Genomic DNA, 16,983 nt, shown 5'->3' with positions numbered 1-16,983 from the left:
CAAAAAGTGCCGTCTCTTGTTGCAGCGGAGGCGTCCGGCCGGACTTTGTACTCGGTACCTGCCGGTGGTTACCCCGCAGCGTCTCTCGGGCTGCTCTCAGCATGCAAACTGGCGCTACGGCGTCTGAGCACATGCTTTAGCGGCTGAGGCTTTGCCCCGCCCTCTAGGTACCCAGTACAAAGGCCCATTCCGTCCACCCGAGGCTCCAAGCCAGACCGACAGGTGCCGAAGTGCCCCAGAAACCGGCTGACGGCCCAGCAAGTTTCAATGGCAAAAGGGTGAATGGAGCAAGAAATGAGAATGGGCAAACGGGGTTAGGCCTTTTGCCTTCTGAGCTTACCTAGTAGGAGGCTCCTCTAATGACCCTAGTCTCGAAATCTGTAGTGCCGATGCAAGTTGATAGAGGGAGCAAAGGCTAATCTTTCTGCCGACATGGCGGCCTGGGTGCGTCATACCTCATACACGGGGCATTGGCAGAAACCTTTTTCGATAAAGCTATATCAGCCATGGTTCGCTGTGTTTTCTCCTCTTCTTTTCGTTTCTTATCTTGATTCTTCATTTTATCATCCAATTCCTCTTCGCGGCGTGTGAATCCCATCACTCACAGACCAGAGCAGCTTGAATTATCTTGTAAGCCACCATTGATCACAAGCTGTCCAATCCCAATTCCGGAAAGTTTGAAGCTTGCCGCGAACAACCGTCACTGACACGTGAAAGTTTGCCTATGCATTAAACCCATTGCCCGCCATTGAACTCATTATTGGCCTTTTTCCTCTGAGCTCAGCCTCAAAGCAAAGCATCTTTCTCTCATCACCCTCTCATCAAACACCCTTTTGGCATCCTTCTTCTGCCAACCTCACCCATATCAACACATAACCAATCCAACCCGGCATCTCCATCTAAAACCAATTTCTCTCCACAATCTTTCACAATGGCTTCCACAGAAAGCATTCTCCAAGGAGTCACCCTCCTCGGCAAGATTGACGACTCTCAGCGCAAGATCCTCACACCCCCTGCCCTGGCCTTCCTTGCTCTCCTACATCGCTCCTTCAACGCCACTCGCAAGAACCTGCTTGAGCGCCGAAAGATCCGCCAGGCTGAGCTGGATCGCGGTGTTTTGCCTGATTTCCTGCCCGAGACCAAGCACATCCGCGAGAATGCCACATGGAAGGGAGCAGCGCCCGCGCCTGGTCTGGTTGACCGACGCGTTGAAATCACGGGCCCGACTGACCGAAAGATGGTCGTCAATGCTCTGAACTCTGATGTCTGGACATACATGGCTGATTTTGAAGGTGAGATTCTCATCCCGAGGTAATTGGGTGACGCCAATTGCTAACGTTGATGGCAAAACTACAGACTCCAGTGCCCCTACATGGGACAACATGATCAACGGCCAGGTCAACCTGTACGACGCTGTCCGCCGCCAGGTTGACTTCAAGCAGGGCGCCAAAGAGTACAAGCTCCGAACTGACCGCAAGCTCCCCACCCTGATTGTCCGTCCCCGAGGCTGGCACCTCGAGGAGAAGCATTTCCTCGTTGATGGCGAGCCCATCTCCGGCAGTCTCTTCGACTTTGGCCTGTACTTCTTCCACAACGCCGTCGAGGCAACGAAGCAGGGCTTCGGACCGTACTTTTACCTGCCCAAGATGGAGAGCCACCTCGAGGCTCGTCTGTGGAACGACGCCTTCAACTTGGCTCAGGACTACATTGCCATTCCTCGCGGCACTATCCGAGGCACTGTCTTGATTGAGACTATCCTTGCTGCCTTTGAGATGGACGAGATCATCTATGAGCTGCGTGAGCACAGCTCCGGTCTCAACTGCGGTCGCTGGGACTACATCTTCAGCACCATCAAGAAGTTCCGCAACAACCCCAACTTTATTCTCCCCGACCGATCTGCCGTCACCATGACGGTTCCCTTCATGGATGCCTACGTCAAGCTCCTCATTCAGACCTGCCACAAGCGTGGTGTTCACGCCATGGGTGGCATGGCCGCTCAGATCCCCATCAAGGACGACAAGGAGGCGAATGACAAGGCCATGGAGGGCGTCCGCGCCGACAAGCTGCGCGAGGTCCGTGCCGGCCATGACGGCACATGGGTTGCCCACCCTGCTCTCGCCAGCATCGCGACCGAAATTTTCAACAAGTACATGCCTACTCCTAACCAGCTGTTTGTCCGTCGCGAGGACGTCAAGATTAGCCAAAACGACTTGCTCAACATGAACGTTCCCGGAAGCATCACCGAGGAGGGCATCAAGAAGAACCTCAACATTGGTCTGGGCTACATGGAAGCCTGGATCCGAGGAGTTGGCTGCGTCCCCATCAACTACCTCATGTAAGTCATACAAACCCGCATCATACAATACCAGTCCATGAACATGATCACTAACAATTCAAAAATAGGGAGGATGCCGCCACAGCCGAAGTCTCCCGAAGCCAGCTCTGGCAATGGGTCAAGCACGGCGTCTCAACCGCCGAGGGCAAGCGCGTCGACAAGGCCTACGCCCTCAAGCTCCTCAAGGAGTGCACCGAGGGCCTTGCCGCAAAGGCTCCTCAGGGCAACAAGTTCCATCTCGCTGCTCAGTACTTTTCTACCCAGGTCACTGGTGAAGATTATGCCGATTTCTTGACAACGTAAGTTTCCTTCTTGATTATTGATGAATCTAGTTCTTTGGTGACTGACTTTTTTGGGATAGACTTCTTTATGATGAGATCACAAAGCCTGGTTCTCCTTCGCCGGCATCTAAGCTGTAATTTGTTAGGTTGGGTGTTGACATGTTTTATTAAGTGTAACGATAGTATGAAATAAGTCTAATTAAAAGCGTTTATTTATTCGAATCATATCTTATTTATATATATAAAATGTCTCGCGTTCTCTATCTGATTCTCCATCTCCGATCTTGACTTGGCTGTATCTCATCACGGTACTCTTTATTGTGCCGGTGCTTCTCTTCAGCAGCCTCCTCTTCCTCCTTGAGGCGTTCAAGCTCGAGTTCCTCTATCTGGCGCTCAGCTCGGCATTGGCCTCACGCCCCTTGATAACATCGTGCCGTAAAGCACGAAGCTCAGCCTCATCGCGGAACATGTCCCTTTCAAGCCATCGCATCATCTCGGCAGCGTCGACGGCATCTTTCTCCAAAGGACTAGGGAGTTTGAAAAGTGTAAAGCAGGGTGGTGAGACTCGCTCTAGCTTCTCTCCTCAGGCTTGGGATGTAGTGATCTTGCTTCTAGCCGGCGTTTGCGGGCGTAAATGCGACCACAGGCATTGCATAAAGTCCTGGCACCATCAGGACCCCGTCTCCAGTCTGTAGTGACGATACGATTGCAGCTGTGGCATCGTCCAGGAGGGGCAGCGCTCTGTTACTCTGTTAGCGAGGCTTATTCATAAAGATTGGCTGTAAGCTTACGCCTCGTCGTTTTTCGACTTCCATCACGCCATCTGTAAATGGTGGCTCAATTGAGTCCCAATCCATGGGGACGACTTGGTCTTCTTCCTTAGAACTCTCCCCATCTTCACGAAAATCTCCCTCAAGCCGTCTTTTTCCCTCGGCAGCTTCAGAAGCATACTCCTCTTCTATCAGGCGCCTCAGCTCGGGTTCCTTCAGTATGCGCTTCTCAATCGCGCCGGCCTCACGCTTCTGCGTAGCATCAAGCTTCCGCTGTAAAGAACGAAGCTCAGCATCATCGCGTAACATGCCACTTACAATCCGTATCCTCTCGGCAGCGTCGGCGGAATCTTCCTCCTTAAGACGCCTATACTCAGCCTCCTTATTTATGCGCTGCTCCACCACTATGTCACTCTCACGCTTTAATTCTTCAAGTTGTCGCAACGGCTCTCCAACCCGTCTTTGTTCTTCGGCAGCTTCAGCAGCATCCTCCTCTTCGAGGCGCAGAAGCTCACGTTCCTTCAGTATGCGCCTCTCCATTTCGGCGTTGGCCTCGCGCTTCTTAATAGCATCAAGCTCTTGCCGTGCATAATGTAACTCAACTTCATCGGGGAACTTCCTTTCAAGCCGTCGCATCTCTTCGGCAGCCTCCTCGTCGTTCTTGAGGATCACACGGTCGAGTTCCTTCAATCGGCGGCTCAACTCGGCCCTGGCATCACGCATCTTAATAGCATCAAGCTGTTGCTGTAAATCATGAAGATCGGCCTCATCGCGGAACTCCTGTTCAAGCTGTCGCATCTTCTCGGCAGCGTCGGCGGAATCTTCCTCCTTAAGACGCCTATACTCAATCTCCTTTTTCCTGCGCTTCTCCACCACTATGTCACTCTCACGCTTTAACTCTTTGAGTTGTCGCGACTGCTCTTCAAGTTGTCGCGACTGCTCTTCAAGTCGTCGCGATTGCTCTTCAAGTCGTCTTTGTTCCGCGGCAAATTCAGCAGCTTCGGCAGCATCCTCTTCCTCTTTGAGGCGCTGAGTCTCACTGTAATCGCGTGGACGAGGTACAATGGTATCTGTGCCGTCGGCACGAGGCGCGGATGTAGGGCTTGTTTCTATGGGACCCTCGCCGTGAAAGGTTGACAGACTACCATATCTCTTCAAGCTCCTGGCATAGAGGCTCTCAGCTTTTGCCTCTAGGTCTTTTTGATCTTTATCAAGAGGGAATCCGAATTTCGGTATAGAAGGGGGAAGGGTTTCATGCCGGAATGAGGGGGACAGCGGAGGGCTGCCGGCGCCGGTGCTGCGCCTCATGGCCGAGCCCTGAGAATCTGGATGAGAATCTGGACTGTCTTCCCGGTATTTGAGGGTTGTAGATGGAAGCACGGCAATGTTCTTGCCTTTGGCAAAAGAAACCTTCTTGCTGGGGGGATTCATGCTGTTCATCTGAGCCTGTCCGACGTTTTCTTCGGGGGACTCGAGAGACTGTTCATCATCAGGATTAGGGGAGGGGGAACCATAGTTATCCATAAAGTTATCCATCTGCGATATGATACGTCTTATCCGATCCTTCAGATTGGGAGAGGCTCCAGAGGCTCCGGACTTTGCTGCTATTGGCGAGATGTCTGGAGAAGGCTGCCTGTTAGACCCTGCATGGGCGCTGGGCTGGCCGTCTCGAAGAATTCCTTCCATCTCGCTCTGCTCCTGACGAGCCCTCATAAGGCGCTTCTTATTTTCCTGCTCAAGCTGCAACAACCGCGGCATATAGTCCATCAGCGGGTGCGCACTCTCTGTGTTGCCTTTATTTAGTTCCTCGTCTCTCCGGCTGTCGTGGATACCAGAGTTATTCATTCGCGACATTTCGCGGTCTATCTCCTCAAAGGTGGGGGAGCTTTCTGACCTTGTTTCCTGGGGCGAGGTGTCTGGGAACGGCTGTCCATTATTGGATCCCGCGGGGCCGGACTGGCTATCTTGAGGGATTCCTTCCATCTTGCTCTGCTCCTGGCGGGCCATCATGAGGCGCTTCTTATTCGCCTCCTCAAGCTGCATCAACTGCGGCATATAGTCCATCAGCGGGTGCATACGCTCTGTGTTGTCTTCATCTAGTTCTTCGTTCTCCCAGCTGTCGTGGATACTAGAGTCATTCATCTGCTCGTCAGGTTCGGGGGAGGCTCCGGACCTCATTGTCTGGGGCGAGGTGTCTGGGGAAGGCTGTCTAATAAATTCTGCGGGGGCATCGGGCTGGATATCTTGAGGGATTTCTTCCATCTCGCTCTGCGCCTGGCGGGCCATCATGAGGCGCTTCTTATTCGCCTCCTCAAGCAGCATCAACTGTGTACCATAGTCCATCAGCTTGTGCGTACGCTTTGTGTTGCCTTCATCTGGTCCCTCGTTCTCCTCGCTGTCGCTTCCGTGAGACCCTTGAAGATGGTCGCTATACTCGTCATCCTTCACAAGACGCATCTCAATATCGGAATCAACACCGTCATCATTATTGTCGCCTTCGCCGTCCTCCTCATTATTGTCATCGTCGACGCTATCATCATCATATAATGTTTTAGGCAAAACGAAAAGGGCAAGGCGCTCGAGATGATCACCGATGTGCGATTGATAGCTTTTATCAGACTTGATCTCGTAATCAAAGCAGAAAGGACATATGCCGACCGTATTTGTATCGCTTGGAAAGCGGCATAAATTCAGAACGGCCTGGAAGTCAATGGACTCGAAGTTTTGCCCATGAACTGTTGTGACGTGTTTCTCGAAGCTTTCTTGGCTGCGGAACGATTTAGAACATCCGAACGAGCAAGACCAGGAGACCCAATGCTCTTGTTTCATATGTGCAATCCAGTCTTTACGACGCTGATATACCTGACTTGGAGATGAACAATTGTCGAATAAGCACACGTATGGTTGAAGGTCCCTAAACACATGTTTCCTAAGAACGCCGCAATGGTTAACCCCCGTGTTTGTAGAATCGGGGGGAATTTGGAAGTAAATTCACATACTTCCATGAATTTCTATCGTTAACAATTATTAATGTATGGCATATAGGGCACAAAAATGGCCCGTCGATATACTCCTTTGGTATATTAGGCACTCGTAGCTCATTGGTGGCAGCAATCGAATTCGCATACGATGTTCCTGAAACTTCAGACATATTGTCTAAGAGTGCATCCATTTTAGTAAAAATCGCAGTGTTCTCCTCGTCCTTTAGTTTTTTCGGAATTGAAGACGCAATAGTGGTTGCGTTTTCACCCTCACCATGCTCGTCCAACAGGCCATGTGCGAGTTTCTTGCTGTGTTCTTCCCGGTATTTAATGTATTGGCGTCGGCGAGACGTGGCCATTGCTAGTCTATCAACAAGTTTACCGTCAAGCCGGTCGAACTTTTCGCGTATATGCTTCATGTCCCACTCGCTGTAAGAAGAAACAGTATCTGCTCCAGCTCTGGAGTTGAATTGATCATGACGCGCTGGATTTCGGATCGTGATTGATAGTCTCAGCAAACAATCGATAATATGTCCGATGTCGCCAAGAATGGTTACAATTTCAGATTGCTCGTCGGCATCATCTGACTGAAAATATGCTTCCAAGTCCAAGTCTTCATCGTCCAAAGCTTCCTTGTCGTCGCTCTCTGTGGTTGCTAGCTGGATTCCTTGAAGAAGTTAGTTTTCACGTGAGATTATGGCTCAAATAAGATGATCTACCTTCACCAATAGAGGAAACAAGTTCTTGAAGCAGGGAGATTATGTGATTGCGCACGAAAGACGAATCACGAAGACGATATTCCAGTGACCGACCTCCAGATGCTCGATGTGCTCCCAGACTACCCGCCCACAGCCTGAATCTAGCCAGATGCGAACGAGTTATGGAGCATTCGGCCTGACTTGATGACAAGGAGTCACTGAATGTTTCGAATAAAGCAAGGCAGCGATTTACGAGCGGCGCAATTTTGGGCTCCATTGCGCTTAAGATCCAATACTAGAATATAATTGCAGATTTTATCTAGCAAATGTCGATGATGTTGAATGTTGAGGTATAAAGGTCACCCTCGCAAGTTAACGTAACCCACAGTCTGGTTGCTATTCGTTAATTCATGCATGGGTCAGGCATAATCGACACTCGATTGGGCGCCGAAATAATCTCCATCTGAGCACTGCGGGGTTACCCGCAGAGCCTCGCATCAACCCAGAGATAGTCAGCAGTATCGTTGTGAGCAAAGCTTTCACGCGGCTCTGCGTTGCCCAGACCAAACTGTCATCATGTCTGGCTTAGAGGTTCTGGGGGCCATCACGGGTGTGTTGGGCGTGTTGCCTGTTGCTGTGGACACACTTAAAACTTATAAGAACATCATATCGTCGATACGGAACGCGGCGCGCGATCTGGCAAGCTTGATCCGTGATCTAGAGACTGAACAGGTCCGCTTGCAGACAACTTGTGAAGTGCTCCTCGAAGGGATCGCGCCATTCTCCATGATAGACGACATGACTAAAGACCCTTTTGGTGCCACTTGGGAGAAGTACAGCCACCTGTTGCGCCTACGGCTTTGGGAATCAGAGAGGGAATTTAAAAACTATACTCTAGACATGCGCGACGCAGCCATGGAACTGAGGGAAAAGCTGTGTATATATGGTGACGGTAGTGTAAGTTGCATGTCGAGCCCAAACCCATCTCACAAACTAACTTGGCATTTTCAATGATTGCCAGTCCAGACCGAAAGATAAGATCTCTATCATCAGAGAACTCAAGAAGGGAGCATCATTCACGTTGAATAAGAAAGATTATATCGATATTGTATCGCGGATCAAGAGGGGCAACCTGGCCTTATCTGAACTTGCCAGTAAAAGCCGGGGACTTGAGCCAACCAGGCAAAAACGATCCCAGACTCGACTGATTAGACTCATTCGAGGGCTTTCCAACGGTATTTTTAACGCTATTCGCAACGCTACAACCTGTGCCTGCGTTGCGCCACATCGAGTGTGTCTTGAACTTGCGCCAAGGGATGCAATTCTGATTCCCAGCGACGTTGATGATGTCGTTGCGCAAAGCCTCAAGTTTCACGTTGCCTTCGGCTCTGATATTAGTATTGGGAACAAAGACACAGAAGAAGCCTACAATCTTATAAAAGGGCAATTGATGAATCGTTGGAATAACATCTACTTCCGATTAGGAAGTTTTGAGTGTAACAAAACACCGACTCTCTCTCCTTCGCCAAGCACCATTACAGCAAGCACCATTGCAGTGCCCCCAACACCACCAAAGTCGCCAAGGTTTGTATCATGGCACCGCAACGATAAATCTCTAGGGAAAATAGATGTACAAGCGACGATCTCTCCAGTGAATGCGCCATCTCAGCAGGTAACAGACCTCTGCCGGATGTTCGTTGGAAAAAACAAACAGCCATTCCTAGATTGCTTTGGTTACATAGCGGATACTCCCCGGACCTTTGGCATATACCCTCCAACCCTATATCTGGACGGCTGTGCAATATTGACGCTTAGGGAGCTATTAGAAGGGAAGCAGTCAAAGGTTGCTCGATTCGACTATCCGGAGAAACTCAAGGTAGCACACGCAATCGCAGTCAATACTCTCCATCTCTACAGCACTCAGTGGGTTGAAGAAAGCCTGACTCTCGACAATGTCATCTTCTTCTTGCCCAACAACCGCGACGATGCCGATATTGTATCCTTGGCTCGCCCATTCGTGGTCAGGAATCTCCTGACTCCGTTCAACAAGCAAACCACTTTTTCAAACACATCGCGGCCAGTCAACCTGGCAGTTTTCTCTCTTGGAGCTCTACTCGTCCAAGTGATGATTGGGAGGGTGGAAAGCGCTCTAGAAATGGCGGGGGTGATGGACGTCCGTACGGTTCTCTCAAAGCGAGATGCTGGGAAGCGACTGTTTGACCAACTGCTGGAGAGCGGGGGTGCCAACTATAAATCGGCCGTAGAATGGTGTTTTGACAGCGTGCTTCACGTGGCTGGCTTGCAGAATGATAAGTGCTGCCAACAGTTTTTCCAGGAGGTGGTGTCGAGACTTGAAGAAGACGTTCAACTTCTTTCTGAGTATTAATTTTATTGAACTTGGCCAATAGGACTGGGTATGGCCCCTTTACTGGACTGGCTCTCGCAGTGTACATAGACCAAATACACTTTTGAAATACATACGAGTCGCGAGTCTTTTGAAGATGCTACGTATGATCAGGCAATAATTCTTTGGTGCCACCTCGACTAGGAAGTATTCCGTAGAGCCTGAGAGTTGTCTAATCACATACTAGGACTCTCATTCTTTACTATTGTTAAAGACTTTTGGAGCTGACCCGTTGAAGTTGTAGAAAGGATTGACGAAGCTCAGGCGAGCAAAATTACCCTATATAAGGGAGGTTGACTTCTCTTTTCCGCTGAGATAAATAAAAGAATCAGACAAATTATTTGTCTTGGTGGTTCCTAGCTGCGCACACTAAATCAAACAAATTCCTTGGCCGTTCAGTTCAGAGGTGCGCCTCCCAGTTGTCCATAAAACAGCCAGCCAAGAAGAGGGATCAGCAGCATCAATACCGGAGTTGTCCACGATTTAGCCTATAACGACAAAGGCCGGGGGGCAAGTAGCACAATTTTTTTTGCATCTACCGTGAAAATCACCGCTTCTACAATATACAGAAAACTCCGGCGTACTGCGTACGAGCAATTGAAGGCAGCGGGAGTCACATACAACGGTCCGCCCGTCCGATCCCGTACCGACAGTCCCGAACCCGATGTCGGACACAGAGTCCGGCGCCCGGTCCGGAGCCCCCAGAAGTAATACTATTGAACTGCAGGTGAAAAATTCGATAAATTTCGACAGACATCCGGAGATGTGGAATTATTGCCTGGACTCCATTCACCAGGCCATCAGGCCGCCATTATTCAATAACGGACAGTCGCCTTGACTAATTGGTTGCACCGTCGAAGAGCACCTCGCGATATCCACTCGTCCATGGCCAGGCGTCTTTTCGCCTTCTCCCAGCCTTGGCCGTGGAGGGCGCCTTTGGTCCTGTTTAACTAATAAAGGGCGGAAAACCCGCCGCTTCAGCTATTGTCCGCCTAACCAACTGCCTCGGCTCGCATATTTCCGCGCTCGTTAGTTCGCCATTCGTATTTGTGGTTCTGTTCTAGAATCAGGTACTCGTAGCAGCTAGTGAGGAGAGAAAGAAAAAACGAGTTGTTTGTTCGTATCGGCTGAGGTTCAGCTCAGCTCAGCCGACCTTTCCCACTCGGTACTCTCACCAGACCCAGACCCATCATTAACTCACGGACGTGCACCACCGAACAAACGGCTGAAGTCTCCAGTTTTCCATGCCGAGCCCATCAGACGGCACCAAGTTGGACCGACTAGGATTCTGTCTCTGAGCCACGCGCTGGTTGACTCGTTACCTTGCTTGTTTGGGTAAGAAGCTGGCTGCAGATGTAGCCGAGGGCGGCTAACTCGATGAAGCCTCTTCATCCAGCCAAGAAAACGCCCAATACTCGTGGTGTTGACGAGTTGTTTGCCCTTGTTTGCCCAGGTGATTAAGGGCAGGCAAACGCATTCCCGCAGGACCATCTGGTATGCACAGCGCGAATTTGGCTGTTCTGAGACGAGCTTCGGGTGTGTCAAACCAACGCCAGATGAGCAGGGCTGCGGCCGCGTACTTCCGGTGGAGGAGACTTGGACGCCATCCCGCTCGTTCCCCGGCTTCCCGGGTGTCGGCGCTTGCAAGTCTGCTTACAACCTGGTCGACTGGTAGTTGGCCTAGCTCTGGCACGGAGCAGTACCCACTGGCAGGCGCAGGAAGCACTCCGTACTGTAAGTTTCACCGGTAATAATGGAGTCCTTCTGTCCATTTTGTCTTGAAAGGACAGGAGACCTGCATGCTCCGTATGCTTCTCTGGGGACCACGTTGTCTTTGCTTCATTCGTCCATCAGTCCGTAGCTGCTCGGAATATGGTCCCAAAATCCTCCTCGTCGCCGAGCTCTCCCAAGCGCCGTGCGCTGCTGACACCGGTCGGTCCAGCCCTATCGCAATATTACTGGTATACGATCTTGTATCTTGGCAACGCTGGTCTGTCTTTGTCGGATCACTATCTTCCTTCAGGGGCCTGCGGCTGCTGAGCTCCGTTCACGCTAATGCCTCGCTGAAAAGGAGAGAGGGGCTAGAGGAATAGAGCATATTCCTGACGGCTCCTCCAGAGAAAACTAGAGGTCATCTTTGTCCTCCATATACATACTCCCCTAGCTATCACTACCCTTGTCGTTTTCGTGCTTTAGCGGGGTGGCTGCTGCGCCGGCGAGGAATAAAGGAAACAGGGGGTGAAAGGGGTACACACTTGCGCCAAGTACGAGGAGGACCAACACTCCACATGCACGTCGTACAAGGTGGTGGTGGTATTGTGCGAGGGGCACCAGGTACAGTATACTGCGAGTTCCGTATCACCTTGACTGCATGTGATCGGTACGATAAAATGTGACGGTATGTTGCTCACGATGTCAGAGACGAATGCTGCCGTCTTGCCCGGTATTATCCTCATTTCTTCTTTGCGTAGCCGAGCCTGAGCTTCCCAAAAGCATCGTTAACGAATCTTTACCCTTCATGAGTATGGAGCACATCGTGGCGCTCGTAGCCTCAGATCCTCGCGTGGCATGGCCTACCCCCTGTCTTGGGTCTCTTAGTACGTGGGGATTCTGTGCACCAGAAAGTTTCGTATCTGGGCGTCAAGTCTTCGTGTTCGCGCCACCATGCGAAGTCTACCTGTACAACCTTAATCAGCGTAAGAAACGTTATTGATGGTCCAAAGTCTACTCCCCAGGTTGGCCTTGATCCAGCATCTAATTGATGCGAGTCGACGTAAGACCTGCATTCGTATCTGGTGTGCTCTGCTAGTGTTGTTTAAAATTATATCCAATCAATGTCCCGACAGTTTGGTACAGAGCCACGACAATCCTGTAGGGATTCCGCAGTGCTTACCTACGAAAGCTTGCTCTCATGATTCCCTCTTGGACCAAGCACAGGACTTGTGCTGACGCTTGATTCCCAATAGAGCCTGGTGTATATTTCTCTGCAAGGGCGACGTTATGTGGACTGAGAAATAGTTGGTATTTTGAGTGTCAAATCGCGTCACTATGCGTCAAACCATTCTTTGATCCCACCAGTGCTGCTAGCTTGCGTGGTAGATCTTACTTGTAACCATACCATACGTTGGCGAAATAGGTTCATTTTAGGCTGCAGCCGGTGAATGCTCATTGTCAGCCCAATTGGTACCAACTTAGGATCCATCTCTCCTAACCTTTATACCATGCATATTTGCCTGCTTATTTTGGCACACATGGTCTCTTTTCTTCTTTGTCTTTTGCTCCCCTTGGTAGTCTGATGAGATTCATGCTGTAGAGTCGAGTCAAACTTTGGGGGAGGTGGTAAGCCAGTTGTTTGTTGGATCTGACTTCAGGAATGACCAATTAGCACGCATGGCTGATGACTTTGGAAGGGCATAGAATGTACTTTAAGAACGCAGATTCGTAGACCTCTGCTCTGTTTGATCCCATAGTCATCATCTCTGAATCTATCGTCTTTGTTGCACGACATGATCTTGCATTGTTCCATGTCAACAAGTTAGGAGGAGGAGGTTCTCCGAGCGTTCATGGAGCAAATTTATGGAAAGAGCGATATGAACTTGCGTGGAATCAGTAATGATTTTCATGTTCTGAAGGAATAAAAACAAATGAAGTAGCCTCACACAGTGGGATGTCTCAGAGCACTGAATTAGCCGGATCTTTCCGTGAAGGAGGTTGAGTTGGTGTCCCACTGCGGCCATATCCAATGCTGCTTGCCCGTTTCTGCGAATGCGCCAATTTAGTTATCGTATTTGCCAGGTTGCTAACAACACCATAGCAAATGTAAAAGCGGTAGGGATAACCTGTCGAATGGAGGCTGAACGGTCGGCCGAAGCTTTCCGTCTGGCCTTTGTAAAAGTAACGTTTGGGGCAGCAGTTTCTCGGAAGCCGATCTCTATTCCGTAGGCGCATAAGATCAGCCATAGTTGCCAAAGAATCGGCTAGTCCTTTGTGCTCTGTATTTTAACATCGTTTCTAAGGTAGATTCACCTGATCTAGATGCTAATCAATATGTACGTTAGTAAGGTTTCATGGTACGCGCGTGGCAGATCAATTGGGCTATTCAATGGAGGCGTACCTGGGTACCCAATGCTGCTCAACTGCCGTTACTGTAGTATTAACAGATGTTAAAAAGCTCTAGAATTCCAGCCCATTGCTCTATCGAAACCAGTTTTTCGGTTCTTTTGCAGTCGCGTTTGTGTTGTATGAAGATGCCAGAATCGGTTTACTGTACCTTCCCATTCAACTTATCGGGCTATCTATGAAACACCTGTATCAGGAGCACCTTCTGTCAAACGACAGCAGCATTTCCTTCCGCCAACTCCTCCAAGCTCTTTGACTATCCATCTTCTTCTCTACACCATAAAAAACACATCAATCCCCCCTCCTTAATTGCAATATTGGCACGCGTCTATTTGCTTGTTACTTTCTCCAACTTCACAGCTCATCTCTGAATGGCTTGCATATTTCATTATTGTGACCTATCTCAAAAAGAAATTGCATGGATCTTTCGATATTGGTGGATCGTCGTAGTGGCGTCTTCACAACCCCAGATGCTAGGAACGCCATTCCGTCTTTCGCCTTGGCTTCTGACAGTGGCGCTGGGTTTCCGAAGCCTCTCAACACTAACGGAGGGGTCTGTTCAGGGTTCAGCGCGGCAGGATGCAAACCACTCCACTCGGAATCATGGTGCCCGTGACAGACCGGGGAGAGATCCTTCTGCGATGCAGACGCGTCCATCGACGGCGGTTTGGCCCAATCAACATACATACTTGGACTCCCGGGATGAGCTTCAGCATCCGAAATGCTACTCTACAGGTACAAGCATACCAACTTTCCCCTCAGCCAGAAAGTGGCCGTCCAACCGCGTCAGTCCATCTTGACTGCTGACAAGGAAGTCGGAGCTAGCGATACTGACCCCTGCACCATCCCTTGCAACCGCAACAACCTTGTTTAACGCCATGCAGAATGGGTGGAATTTGCGCCACGATGAGGTCCCGTCGACAGCCGAATCTCCATTGCAGACGGTGGCGATGAGAAAGGGTCTAAAGCTCCGCGCGGATGCAGTACTCCTTGGCTAAGATGCCTGGACCGTGATAGCTGCAGACAAGTCTTGCCGGAAGTGCTGGGTAGTGGGGTTTATTGACCACTGGCTGGACAAGTCCGGCCCCAGCCTGTGTTGCACTGTCTACTCCGTACGGACAACCATTTTCAAACGGATGGATACTGAAAGGCCATTGCCGATGGAGGATGCGATGTACTCGTATTGTCATGTTCCGACAGAGCCGAACTCCGAGAGAAATTTCCAGCCGACCATCACGCGGCAAATCCTCCTAACGTCGCCCGTTTTTGCACGGCTTCAGCTCTTTTTCGCGCTATTGTGGACTCGTCTATTCTCTCAGCAAAACTTCGCCATCCACCAGCGTTAAACCTCATTGGTGTCTAGGCACACACCTATCAGAAGACCAGCCCAAGTAGAGGACAGAACAACCGAGACAGGTAAGATTTCGAACACCCACGAGTTGAACCATACGCCTATAAGAGGAGTAGCTGCTATATCTACATTTCCCTACTATATTTATATTTCTCTAGTAACTGCTACTATATCTATATTTTCCTAGTAATTACTCTTATATTCATATTTTTCTAATAATTGTTGCTATAGTTATATTTTGCTACTATATTTATATAATATAGTATAGTTCGGGTGCTGGCTGGATAAGTGTTCTACGAGTTGCCGAGATGCTCATATTACTGAATGTATGTGCATATTCATTCTGCGGTCTCACTTTTTCTGACCTTTGCTTGCAGCCTTCCCAGAAGAATGGGGAAAGCTGCATTGTGACAGTCTGAAGGAAATATGGCGCACAAGAGCCTGACCTTTGCTTCGAGTCATATGGTTGCTAACGAAACAATCGTCCACAAGTTTGATAATCGACTGTTTTACTATGGAATCATCATAAGCGGCCTCGTTAATGAGGGCCATTCACCTGTCCACGGAGTTTTCTGAGTGCGGTATACAATCTAGGATCGATTACTGTCCACTGGAAACGCTTCAAACCTGCTCTCGAGTGCTGAGTGAGAAATGCGATGTGTTTCAACAGCCTAGCTGGATAGTACGCGAGTCATTCATGGTCGACATCCGCCTTGGTGTCAAATCCCTTGGAGCCAATCAACTGCCTGGATAATACTACGACAAGATCGCGTAGACAAAGCACGTCTCCAATATATCACCCTAATCTATCCGCGGATGTTGGATGAGGCATCGTGTGTGCGACCACTACCCAGGCGCCAATTTAGAGGCGCCGGCAGCCGACAAGCACACGCGGAGGTGGGGATGCGGCGCAGGAGGTGATTCCTGAAATACGGAACAGTGACCTGGTAGAAACTCGCGGAGGATTTGCCTGGCGAAGCCTCCACTTTGGGTTCTCGCTAACAGCACACGATGTTTTGAGTTATGTCAGCGTGGTGTCCTGGATGTCTTCTCATTACGAGCAGTAATCTGTACCCGAAATTGTCTTACCGAGATGTTGGTGTATGTTGGAAGTATGGAGCAAAGAGCCTCGAACCACTGGCATGGCATGAAAGCCACTATTGAACAATAATACTCCATACTCTATACGGAGTACAAAGGCCAGGGCAAGTGGGAAGACGTGGAGATGGTTGTCATGGACAGACTGGGGCGGTCCATGGAGCAGATCATTCTGGGCCATGCTAATTGGGCGCATGGCCTCGATAGCTGAATGCGCTAACTCGGATGTCTGGCAGGGATGTCGAGCCTCTGCAGACGGCAATGAAAAGGGTTTTGACAAAGCACAACCTTTGAAACCTGACAGAGGCCGGACAGGGAGAAAGGGGAAGCATTACTCCGTACAACACTTCAGAGATACAGCCATATCGTTGGATCTCAGACTATGAATTCTGGCAAAAAAAAAAAAAAAAAAGATGATGCCGGCTGATCAACAAGCCATATATACCTGTGCCGACATCCAAACGCCAAGTCAAGAACATGCGTACTTGTACCCAGGCGGCACGGAAGCTGTCTCTGAAAGACCACCACCCCAGACACTGGGTCGGCATGGCTGAGCCTTTCCATGATGGCTGCGGCTGGCGCTGGGAATCAGGCCCGGGTTGCCACGGGGCCATGGACCGGGGGAGTGGGGTCTGAGAGGGGTGGATGGATTGTCAGCCCGTGCGCGCGCGCTCTCACCAGCGTGCAGACTCTTCCGTGGGCACCAGAATCAATCTGTCAAGATCTTACCTTTGCTTATTCCCTGGCTTGCTTTGATACGTCCAGGCGAGAGGACGTAAGCAAATGGGTCAAGCTAAACTTTTGTGTTCGAATATTCTGTACCAAGTGTGAGTAATCCGAACAGAGTTCAGGTACTGCTACTACGGTGGTGCTTCATACAAAGGGTTCTGACAATGGGGTACATGTCCGGTGGCCCCGGCAAAGGAGAAGAAGTCTTTTGTTAGTG

General features: G+C 50.1%; 3 protein-coding genes across 3 annotated transcripts; 2 read left to right on the top strand and 1 right to left on the bottom strand.

Moving 5' to 3' along the window:
• Positions 1-931: 931 nt before the first annotated feature.
• T069G_02522 (malate synthase domain-containing protein) lies at positions 932-2,754 on the top strand (the record flags this gene model as incomplete). The annotated part of the gene is made up of 4 exons (XM_056169732.1): positions 932-1,292; positions 1,357-2,335; positions 2,404-2,634; positions 2,697-2,754. 4 exons carry the CDS (start codon positions 932-934, stop codon positions 2,752-2,754), a joined length of 1,629 nt encoding a protein of 542 aa, XP_056030624.1.
• Positions 2,755-3,186: 432 nt separating this feature from the next.
• T069G_02521 (GATA zinc finger domain-containing protein) lies at positions 3,187-6,537 on the bottom strand (the record flags this gene model as incomplete). Its single annotated transcript, XM_056169731.1, has 3 exons — positions 3,187-3,357; positions 3,408-6,315; positions 6,386-6,537. 3 exons carry the CDS (start codon positions 6,535-6,537, stop codon positions 3,187-3,189), a joined length of 3,231 nt encoding a protein of 1,076 aa, XP_056030623.1.
• A 1,104-nt stretch (positions 6,538-7,641) lies between these two features.
• Positions 7,642-9,451, top strand: T069G_02520 (uncharacterized protein; the record flags this gene model as incomplete). The annotated part of the gene is made up of 3 exons (XM_056169730.1): positions 7,642-8,022; positions 8,087-8,649; positions 8,881-9,451. 3 exons carry the CDS (start codon positions 7,642-7,644, stop codon positions 9,449-9,451), a joined length of 1,515 nt encoding a protein of 504 aa, XP_056030622.1.
• Between the last annotated feature and the right edge of the window lie 7,532 nt (positions 9,452-16,983).

This window comes from Trichoderma breve, chromosome 2 (assembly GCF_028502605.1).
Source record: "Trichoderma breve strain T069 chromosome 2, whole genome shotgun sequence".
NCBI lineage: Eukaryota > Fungi > Ascomycota > Sordariomycetes > Hypocreales > Hypocreaceae > Trichoderma > Trichoderma breve.
This window is presented reverse-complemented; position numbering and strand designations above follow the sequence as displayed.